The following is an 11,264-nucleotide window of genomic DNA, read 5'->3' as shown; positions in this document are numbered from 1 at the left end:
TATGTTATGTATTACTATATATATCAATAAGTATCTAGAATATACCAGTAAGATTCCAGTATTAAGTATATAAATATACAGGTTCACAACAAAATTTCATTACTTTTACTTCTCTAAATTTTAGATTTATAGTGAAATGTATAAATTTTTCTAGGCCTACTTATTAAATCACAATATTGAATTATATCAAATACCTATATTTATTTTATTTATTAATTAATTTATTTTTTGCTTTTTTGAGACAAAGTTTTCTTATAGCCCCGACAGGCCTGGAACTCATTATGTAGACCAGGCTGGCCTTGATCTCTGTGGCATCTGCCTGCCTCTGCCTCCTGAGGGGTGGGACTAAAGGTATGTGCCACCACAGCCAGAAACCTATATTTATCTTGAAAAACAAATACTATTTACTAATTTCCACATGTGGCCACTCAGCACGCTGGCTCTAGATTCAGGGCACACTGGTTTCAGGGCATCTCCTTGCTGGCACACAAGGGACTTCCGCAGCCCCCGTCAGCCTCACCATCTGGATCTTGTCACTAATAATGGGCCCAAAGGACTTGATCTCTGTCAGGCACAATTTCAATTCATTTCATCTGTTTGATCTTTTTCTTTTTCCTCATATGAACATTTCCTGAGTCTGTCAACTTGTATGTGATTAAGTCATTGAACTGACAGACTTTGTTCACTCTCAAAATATTGAGAGGAAGAGAAGGAAAAAGGAGAAGGGATAGAGAAAAATCTGTCTAATTCACTGTGGTTGTTTCTGGAATACTCTGCATAGTTCTAGTCTGTGTGCATCTCTGTCCCCAGTGCCCCTTTTTCTTCTGTCTCCTGAGTTTTGACTCCTATTTATCAGATTTCTGAAATAACCCATATTTTAGCTGCTTCCACTATTTTTTTTCCTTTTAGTCAAGCAGAGGGTTGAAACTCATCTCAAAGATAGCCACAGGTTTTACGAAAACAGGCACTGACTCATTTTTTTTTATGGTGTGTTACTGGCTACAATACGGCTTAATCAGCTGTAGTTCAGGGTTGTATAGCAGGGCACAAAGGATCAAAGACTCATAGCAACTTTTGTGGCCCTTTAATCTCGCCATTCTTCCTGGATGCACCTACTCTTTAACCAACCGGAGCTCTTACAGTCACTAAAACACTATTAAAATTCCAAGAGAATTTCAAAAGCTGTTCTGGTCCCCTAAAACAAGTAAGAGGCAAACAAAACCCAAAGTGTTACAGCCAACATATCCAAGCACATTGTATGAGTGAACACAGGCCAGATCTCCCACACTCCAATGAGCAGAGCTTTGCCTACCTGACATTTGTTGCAGGATTTCCAGTGTCCGTATCGATGGCTGTGTATGTTCCCAACACATAGTTCATTAAGGAATCTCCTCTTATTCCTTCTCGTAAGCTAAAAGTCTTGGAACTTGGTTGAAACGTGGGTCCTTCCCTCACATTAACAACCTGAATTCTCACAGGGGTTGAGTGCATTTGGAATTGAGAAGCAACTGAGGGGTGAAATTCAGCTTGGTTTTTAACTCCAATGCTGAGGTAAATATTAGGCACTTGTTCATAATCCAGCATCTGAAATGATGGAAAGACAAAGAAGTCAGTTTTGAAATAGCAAAGGAGATTTTTCTTTGAGAAGAGGGTATGTGTGTGGTGTGTACACTTGTGTGTGTATATATATATGTATATAGTATGTGTGTGTTTTCATGGCTGAAGGCAGATATATGTGTATGTGTGCAAGTGGAGGACTGAGGTTAATGTTGGTGTTTTTTTTGATAGCTCTCCCTCCACCTTATATTTTGAGACAAGGTCTCTCCCTGAACCTGAAGCTTGCTGTGGGAAAAGACTTTTATAAATGGACGTAATCTGGACTAATGACTTTGAATTAACCCCAGCAAAACCCTGTGCTTTTGTGTCTTGTGACCTGAGCACCTGATCTAGTTTCCTAGGCAACCTCAATTTGGTACTCCATCCCAAAAGATAGTAAATAAATGAATGAATAAGGGTCTGCTTGGGAATTAACATATCAAAGCTGAAAGGCAGTGGAAGTTGGGAAGGATTGTTGACCTTGGATGAATGAGCTATTCTAGAAAAAGCCTCATGATCTGTTAAGATTAGGGTGGAATCAATCTTGTACTTCTGTTGAAGCTGGAGAAATAATTTTGAATAAAATTATAGGTGGGGCTGGACTTGGGACATAGTTCCAGGGACAGAGTTTCAGCAAGACCATTCCATCAGCGCAGTTCCAGGAGACAGATGGATCTAAGAGATCTAAAGGAATGAGTGTCCTTTGAGTTCGGGCCCACTCTTAAAACTAAATTTAAGAGTTGGGCTTTTCTTGTTGTTTAGGTAATTGTAATGTTGGTGTAGTAACACCGCAGCTTGCCATTATTATTACTATTATTATGATTTTTGTTTTTAAGACCGGGTCTCCCTGTAGCCCCAGCTAGGCTGAAACTCACTATGTAGACCAGGCTTGGCCTCCATCTCCCAGAGCTGCCTCTGCCTCTCAAGTGCTGGGATTAAAGGCATGGGCCACCATGTCTAGCTTTGGAGCCTGACATTTTGACTTACCAGGTTAGACTGCTTGTTCCTGGGAACCCTGTCTCTGTCTTACAGGTGAGCCTCTGCCTAGCTAGATTTTTTTGTGGGTTCTGGGACTCTGAACTCTGGGCCTCATGCTGTTCTGGAAAGCACTTTACCAGCTGAGCCATCCCCCCAGCCCAGTACTCTTTGATACAATAAGAAATCAAGATGAAGAAGTCACACACTAGCTCTAAGTCTGGGAGCTTTGCAATTCAGATTTTAAATTGGAATAATATTAGTTATTGCTGCCTTAGGTGTTTCTTAATACCTAAGACTGTCTTAAACTGTTTGCATATGTAGGTCATTTAGTATTTGTTATTCGTTTTTTTCCTATTTGTTTCTTGTAATGCTGGGACTAGGACCCAGGACCTTGCACATGCTAGGCAGCCACTCTGCCCCTGAGTGGCATCTCCAGTCCCTGTGCCTGTGGCTTTAAATTGGGATTGTACTTGGGAGTTTTCAATATTTTACACAAAAGCCTTAAAGTGGAAAATGGTATTTCTTTCTAAATGAACTTTTCATGAAAAATAAAAAGTAAATTTAGAATGGATTAAAAATCATTGCAGGGGCTGGAGAGATGGCTCAGCAGTTAAGAACACTGGTTGTTCTTGCAGAAGACCCAGGTTTGAATTCCAGCACCCACATGGCAGCTAACAACTGTCCGTAACTCCAGTCCCAGGGGATCCGACAGCCTCTTCTGATCTCCGCGGGCATTGCATGACATGGGTGCACTTACTACCTACATGCAGGCAATACACACATACACATAAAAATAAAAATAAATAAATAAAATTAAAAAAAAATCATCTTCAATGGTTGAATGAGTAATTAGGACCCAGGCTTCCTTTGTGAAATCCACATCTGAGAATCTCTTCAAAGTAGCAATGGCAAAATAAAAGAGGCGATATGTACAATATAAATAAACATGTAATTATTTAAAATGATGCAAACAGTTCCAAGGAGTTTGTGACTATTAGAATCAGCTCCACACTGTAATTTAATTGCACTGGATCTGGTGGACAAGAAGACTCTTTTATAGAACTTACTCAAATAAATGCCACACCCTGAGAAAAGTCACCTTTGAACTGGGTTTTCCAGATAAAAGGTGAATGGAATCCTTTGATCCAGAGTGATTGATGTGGGGACATGAAAAGTCACAAGTGTAAAGGTCGTTAAAAAAAGGAGTGCTGGGGAGTGTCTGTCTAGAGCTGTTCTGGAAACTGAAGGAAGTAACATTTGCAGCACATTTTTGCCAACACTTGAGGTAAAGATATCTGCAACACCACAAGCATCTCCTAAGGTTTTAGAGTTAAATTTCCAGAAAAACTAAAATGATGGAAATATTCCCAAGGAATTTACTTGTTTTTTTGTTTGGAGATGAGTCTGCCTACCTCACTTAGATTGTAGGTAAAACCCCCCAATTTGACATTTTGATAGCTGTACTGTCTAGTCCAGCAGGGCCCACAATGGATGGTACCCAGGATGCCCACCACAGTCCTAAAGATGACTTAAGCACTTGAAGGTGAATTTTCATTGGAAAGAGATCCTTTTCCCACTACTCAGTTTTCATTTTCTGGAATTCCGTGCTGTGATCCTGGTTGTCAAGTTGACAAATCTAGGAAGAGGGACTCTCAGTTGAAGAATTTCTTCTATCAGATTGGCCTGTGGGTGTGTCTGTGGGGCGTTTTCTTGATTGTAACTAATGTTGGAGGGCCTGGCCCTCTGCAGGAGGTACCATCCCTACACACATTGGCTTAAGCTGTATTAAAAAACCAGCTGAACATGAGCCTGGGAGCCAGCCAGTAAGCAATGCTCCTGCAGTTTGTCTCAAGCTCCTGCTTTGAGCTCCTATCTTGGCTTCCCTCAGTGATGGGCTGTAACTGCAAACGTAACCTAAATTCCCTTTCCTTATCGAGTTGCTTTTGGTCAATATGTCATCACAGTAACAGAGAAGCAAATTGTTACACATGCTGTCTTCAAATAAATGTAAAATCTGATAACACGTATTCTGATAGAGAAATAAATCAGTATTTTCTTATGTGGATAAAAATGCGCTGTGTCAGAATAGTTCTCTCCCTTATCAAAGAACCTGTGATGAAAATATACTACTGTGTGTGTCAGTTTATAACAAACGTGGAAATTTGAACTCTAGGCACAGAAGGCCGATTGAGGGCCAATTTTCCCTTTAGTAGGAGAGAGTGCAAGGCCAAGGAAAAGAAGGAAAGGTACATTTATGCTTTTTCAAGTGGGGCCTCCAATACAGGGTTTTCCGATTGTGTCTAGAAATCCTGGGTTTGCAAAGAGCAAGAAAGACATGTTGATCGTAGTGTCCCTTCTTGGAGTGAATGGGGAAGCTGGGAGAATGTGAACCCTATTGTGTAAGACAAGAATAACCACTTAAGGATGTGTAGATTGATGTGTGCTAGAGTGGAGGTCTAGAACTGGGCACGGGAGGGTAATCACTTCAGAAAAGGGGTAGGCTTCTGGAGGGATCCATAAACTAAGCTCATCAGATACCCTTATCATTTTTCTTTTCAAAATCTAATTTGATGGGATCTTGCTAGTTCTAAGGGGCACTGGGTCACTTCTGTCAGAGTGTATGCACTCTGCTTCTTAGGAAAGGGCATTTTCTGGTACAAATATATTTATGGAGGCCATGCGCGCGCGCGCACACACACACACACACACACACACACACACACACACACGAGAAGGAGTTTATATAGGAAAAATCTCAGAATACTGGTTCTTTCCTGAAATCTGGTTTTCCATCTCTGGAGCATAGAGGTGGCAGTTCCATAGGCCTTTGGGCTCTACGGAGCTGACTGGATGTTGTCTCTCTCTCTGTCATTTGCCACTCAAGCTGAGACAAGTCAGCTTTTTTCATTTTGTTTTACTTTCTGTAGAAAGTAATCACTGTATTATCTTCCTAGAGTCAGGAGGGTTAGATGAAGGAATATGTGTAAAGCCTTGCTGTGTATCTTTTAAGGTACAATGGCTGGTATTTTAGTTACATAATAAAGATTAGGTTTCCCCTTTTGATGGTCACATCAGCCACCTTGGCTTAGAGGATCTTCTGTATTCCTTATCCCCTACATGGAGACTTTTCAGACAGACCTCCTTCATAAGGACCCCACCTCCTCTTACTCCACCAACATTTCATGTCTCATCTGCTCAGTGATGAGGTTTTACATCATATGTTTTAACACTATTGTATTACTAATGGACACATTATTTAATCTGGGACTATTTCCTTTAGTTTCTCAGTGACATATTGATCATGAGGGGAACAAAGCCTGTTTCTTGGTAATAAATGCGGTGTTGCTAGGCTAGAAGGCTCGTTCTGTCGCAGTATAGAAAACTTGTGGACATAAAAAATTCAGGTCTGAAGAACTGTTTTGAAGGCAGAATCTGAGAAGCACATAAAGTGTCTTAGGAGGAAAGTTCAGATTCCATGCTCACCTTGACGACTTTCAAAATGCCCTCGTTGGTTTGTGGATCTGTTTGAATTTCGAACCAGTTCCCGTCATTACCAGAGAGGATTAAATATTTGGCCAACCAGTTGTCTGTGCCTTCTTCATCAAGATCAATTGCTTGTAATCGTATCAGTTCTGAGCTCAAACAATTCTCTTCAATACTTGCTGAGTACTGAAATGGCAAAGGTCAAGATTTTTAATAGCATGAATTTTCAAAGAAAGATATTTACTAATATATAATTACTCTGAAAAATATGACAAACTATGCCAGTAATTTTTGTACCAATGTTAAATGGCATATATTCAATCAGAAATATAAGAGTGAAATGTTATAAGATGATAAAATTGGTTTCCATATGCCACATGTGAAATCAATATCCCACTGGTACGTTTTTCTTGCTTATCTTTTGTTTTCTTTAAAATTTTTTCCGTATTTTTATTTTATGTGTTTGAGTGTTATGCCTGCATGCATGTAAGTGCACTCATGCCATGCAGTACCCACAGAGGACAGAAGAGGCTGTCAGATCCCCTGGAACTGGAGTTACAGACAGTTGTTAGCCACCACACGGCTGCTGGGATTAGAATCTGGGTCTTCTGCAAGAGCAGCCAGTGTTCTTAACCATGGAGCCATCTCTCCAGACCCCTTTCTTGCTTATCTTTAATTTACCTTCCTCTTTTAAATAAGAAATCAGATTTTCAAAATTTTGTGAATAGCTAAATAGGAAATACACTAGGCTTTGTGGGCCCAGAACATCTCCATCACAGCTGCTTACCTTTGCTGGCCCGGCAGAGAGGAGCCAGAGACGGAACCAATCCAGTGACCAAGAAGATGTGTTTTTACTCGAACAGGTGGCAAGCCAGTCTTGTCCCTGATATTTTGGAGACTGTGATTTTATTTTGAGTCAAGGCCTCAAGTAGCCCAGGCTAGCAATGGATTTGCTAGGTGGCTGAGGATGACCTTGGATTTGAGAACCTGTTACTTTTAGCTCTCAAGTGCTGGGATTCTAGGCACGTGGCGTTTCTGTTTTGTGTAGTGCTGCGGATCAAAGCCAGGGCTTCATGCCCACTGGGCAAGCACTCTGTCGGTCAGTGGAGCTCTAGCCCCACTGGATTTGGTGATTCTTTATGAGATGAAAGTTGAGAATGCTGGGACTGTGGGTCAGCAAATCCAGAGGCCCATCAAAAATGTCATTATTGTTTTGTTAGATGGACAGATTTTCCACATTTCTGTGAGAAGAGTATATGCAGTAGATATCCTTGCTCTTACAGAGGTTTGTTTGGAATAGAGTCAAAGGTAAATGTACAGGACTATTATTATATATGAGAAACCCCAAGGTTTATATAACAGAGCTGTCCAACCACACACATGCCAGAGTCAGGCTCTCCAACTACAGGAATGCAAACTGATTACCAACATGGGAAAAAGGGCCTAAGAATAACAACTTACCGAAGTTTTCTCCAAGATGGGGAAATTATCGTTGACGTCTAAAACCTTGATTCTGCAGTCGCATTCGGAGGATAGCCCGTCTGTGGCTCCGTCTCGATCCGAACCCCTTACCAGTAGGTTGTACATGCTGTGTTGCTTAATTAGGATTAAAGAGAATCATGAGACTTAGGTCTTGTTCTGAATAGAATCCAGCACAACCCAGTACCATTCTTTGTCTTCCTTATAGATACATCAGATGAAATAACTATCCTTGATCTTTTAGATTTCGTTAAAGATGATTGGTGTGTTCTCCTTGCCTCCATTATTGGACTACAGGCTTCCACCAATCACCTCATCTTTGTCTTTCAAAGCTGAATTCTTTGTTTCTTTTTTTCAATAACATTTTTATTGATTCTTTGGAAAATTTCATCAGTATATTTTAATCACATTCAGACCCTCCTCCCCATCTCATCTCTGATCCACATGTGAATGAACAACACTTGTGACAGCTTTACACAAGACCTGCACAAGCCCAAGTCAGACAACACAGCACGGAAGGGGGAAGTGGGCAAGAAGCCCCAGTCCTGACCGATTGGCAATTGATAGCTGCTGGGAGAGGGAGAGTCAGTTTTCTTTAAGACTGTGATGCTGGGTAGCTTGGGCAGGCTCCAAGGTATGATGGAACCACACCCAAGAGCATTTGGGGAACAGAAATTAGAGTTGATAGGCCTTAAGAATTCTTTATTTCTCAGGGCTGGAGAGATGGCTCAGCAGTTAAGAACACTGGTTGTTCTTGCAGAAGACCCAGGTTCGAATCCCAGCACCCACATGGCAGCTAACAACTGTCCATAACTCCAGTCCCAGGGGATCCGACAGCCTCTTCTGACCTCTGTGGACATTTCATGACATGGATGCACTTTCCTACACACAGACAATACACACATACACATAAAATAAAAATAATAAATAAAATAAAAATAATTCTTTATTTCTTATCATTCACTCCTAGAAACCCTTACCTCTCTGTCAAGGAAATTGGACATCGTGCGGACTTCTCCAGTGTACCTGTTCACCATGAACATGGGTGCACCTGCGGGTTCTTGGGAGATGATCTTGTAAGCGATTTTAGAGTTCAAGTGATTGTCTTCGTCTGCATCTGTAGCACTTAACTTTACCACCAGTGCATCTAGACGTAAGAATAGCGCTTATTAGAATTTACCCATCAGGTCATTAGACATAAAAAGACAGAGTGATTGACTTTCTCCTGAATTATGAGTATCCCATGAAAAATGTTGCTATTAAAGTAAACCAGAGAGTCCTGTCGTCCATGCCAGTAACTTTAAAAGTAATAGTGGTTCACATCTATGGAAATCTTCACTGTTTATACTTGCATTCCCCAAATGGTTAAACAATAAGTTGGTAACAAAATTAGTGGCCTTTAAAATGTGAAAAAGAGCTTTGGTAGATTATCGTAACGCCAAAGAAGTGATTCTATCAGAGTTGTTTCTGCCTTGACCTTGTGAAATTATTTAATAATGTCCAATTAAGTTTATAACAGTTAAAATCAACATTATAATTATTTATTGATTATTTGCAAAGTAAATTGTTACTCATAAGCAGAGAATTATTACTGGCCATACTAGAGGATCACAACATTTAATTAAACAAAGTAAAAATTGTGAAGTTTTTAAATGAAGATTTGATCAGAGGAATGTAAATTCTTAATTTTTCATTGGACAAAGAAGAGGCATTGTGTCCAATCCCTACCATTGTCGCCCTTCCTCAGGACAGATTTTTCCCAGTCAATACAAAAATGACCACTTCAGAGGAACTGGGTACCCTGGAATCAAAATAGCTGGGATCCAATGACTATAGCTTTGGAAATGAGTCTTGGCCCTGCAAGGCATTTGTTTAGAAACTTTGCCCTCAGAGGAGGGAGCATTAACGAAGCTTTGCAGAGGGCCTGGTTGTGGGTGTCTGCTTCCCTCAGGTCGCCAAGCCAAGGCTGCTCCTAGATATCTTAGCAAAGGCCCTAAGAAGGACTTTGGAGTCCCTTTTTCTTCCAAGCCTCCCTCAGACAAGACCTTTCAGCCTCTCCATGCCTTCTCATTCTGTATATCAAAACACTTGCAATTATCTGCCTTTCTTCTGGAATTATTTTTCTCCCTACCCCCCACTGTATCCAGAGGCGTGGTGGCAGATGTTGATTGGAAAGGTAAAGCAATGTTAGGAGACTGGAGTGAAGGGGCAGAAGGCAGACAGAGAGGAGAGAGAGGAACGGAACTGCAGTAGAAAAGTATAAGAGCAGGAAGAAAAGAAAGGAGAGAGTGAGGAGGGGGCATTAGAAGACTTGGAAACGGGGTTAAGCAGGATGGGGGGATCACAGTGCCGCTTGCTGCCTTGAAGACGTGATTGCCCTCAGTGATGGACTTGGTGGGGACACACGTCTAGTGTGGCTCAGCTACAGCCTTTTGAGGGATGGAGCAGACCAGAACATGTTGTGGTGTGTTCAGGTCACTGAACTCGGGCTAAGGTGATCACAAAACCAGTACTGGCTTAACTGCACGTATAAGAATCTTCTACAAATAAGAGGACATTTCACTTTTTAGACACTTTTTTTTCTTAGCTAAGTTAAAATTTATGGGATTATTTAAACTGCAGATTGACTTTCTGATACTCATATAAGGCAGTAGTTCAGTCTTGCAAAGCTTTTGAGTAGAAAAGGTGGACGGTGTGACAGAGGTAGACAGTGTGACAGAGGTGGATGGTGTGATAGAGGTCGACGGTGTGACAGAGGTGGACAGTGTGACAGAGGTGGGTGGTGTGATAGACAGAGGTGGGCGGTGTGACAGAGGTGGACGGTGTGACAGAGGTGGATGGTGTGACAGAGGTGGGTGATGTGACAGAGGTGGACAGTGTGACAAAGGTGGGTGGTGTGATAGACAGAGGTGGACGGTGTGACAGAGGTGGACAGTTTGACAGAGGTGGGTGGTGTGACAGAGGTAGACGGTGTGACAGAGGTGGACGGTGTGACAAAGGTGGGTGGTGTGATAGACAGAGGTGGGCGGGGGGACAGAGGGAGGCGGGGGGACAGAGGGAGGCGGGGGGACAGAGGGAGGCGGGGGGACAGAGGGAGGCGGGGGGACAGAGGGAGGCGGGGGGACAGAGGGAGGCGGGGGGACAGAGGGAGGCGGGGGGACAGAGGGAGGCGGGGGGACAGAGGGAGGCGGGGGGACAGAGGGAGGCGGGGGGACAGAGGGAGGCGGGGGGACAGAGGGAGGCGGGGGGACAGAGGGAGGCGGGGGGACAGAGGGAGGCGGGGGGACAGAGGGAGGCGGGGGGACAGAGGGAGGCGGGGGGACAGAGGGAGGCGGGGGGACAGAGGGAGGCGGGGGGACAGAGGGAGGCGGGGGGACAGAGGGAGGCGGGGGGACAGAGGGAGGCGGGGGGACAGAGGGAGGCGGGGGGACAGAGGGAGGCGGGGGGACAGAGGGAGGCGGGGGGACAGAGGGAGGCGGGGGGACAGAGGGAGGCGGGGGGACAGAGGGAGGCGGGGGGACAGAGGGAGGCGGGGGGACAGAGGGAGGCGGGGGGACAGAGGGAGGCGGGGGGACAGAGGGGGGGGGTGAGATAGACAGAGGAGGACGGTGAGGCAGATGGGGTCGGTGAGACAGAGGTGGGCGGTGTGAGAGACAGAGGTGGACGGAGTGACAGAGGTGGGTGGTGTGATAGACAGAGGTGGACGGTGTGACAGAGGTGGGTGATGT

The 11,264-nt window shown here is 43.4% G+C and overlaps 1 protein-coding gene across 1 annotated transcript in view; it reads right to left on the bottom strand.

Moving 5' to 3' along the window:
- Dsg4 (desmoglein 4) overlaps nucleotides 1-11,264 on the bottom strand; it is a 36,713-nt gene that overhangs the window by 11,066 nt on the left and 14,383 nt on the right. Inside the window, exons 7-10 of the mRNA XM_008828854.1 lie at nucleotides 8,517-8,683; nucleotides 7,519-7,653; nucleotides 6,058-6,243; nucleotides 1,313-1,584 (exon numbers count right to left, since the gene is read on the bottom strand). Coding sequence (XP_008827076.1) covers nucleotides 1,313-1,584; nucleotides 6,058-6,243; nucleotides 7,519-7,653; nucleotides 8,517-8,683 — 760 coding nt within the window. The remainder of the gene's footprint in view (nucleotides 1-1,312; nucleotides 1,585-6,057; nucleotides 6,244-7,518; nucleotides 7,654-8,516; nucleotides 8,684-11,264) is intronic.

This window comes from Nannospalax galili, unplaced genomic scaffold, assembly GCF_000622305.1.
Source record: "Nannospalax galili isolate Female #2095 unplaced genomic scaffold, S.galili_v1.0 scaffold252, whole genome shotgun sequence".
NCBI classification, from domain to species: Eukaryota; Metazoa; Chordata; class Mammalia; order Rodentia; family Spalacidae; genus Nannospalax; species Nannospalax galili.
Note: the sequence above shows the minus strand (reverse complement) of the source record. Positions and strands in the feature narration are given on the sequence as shown.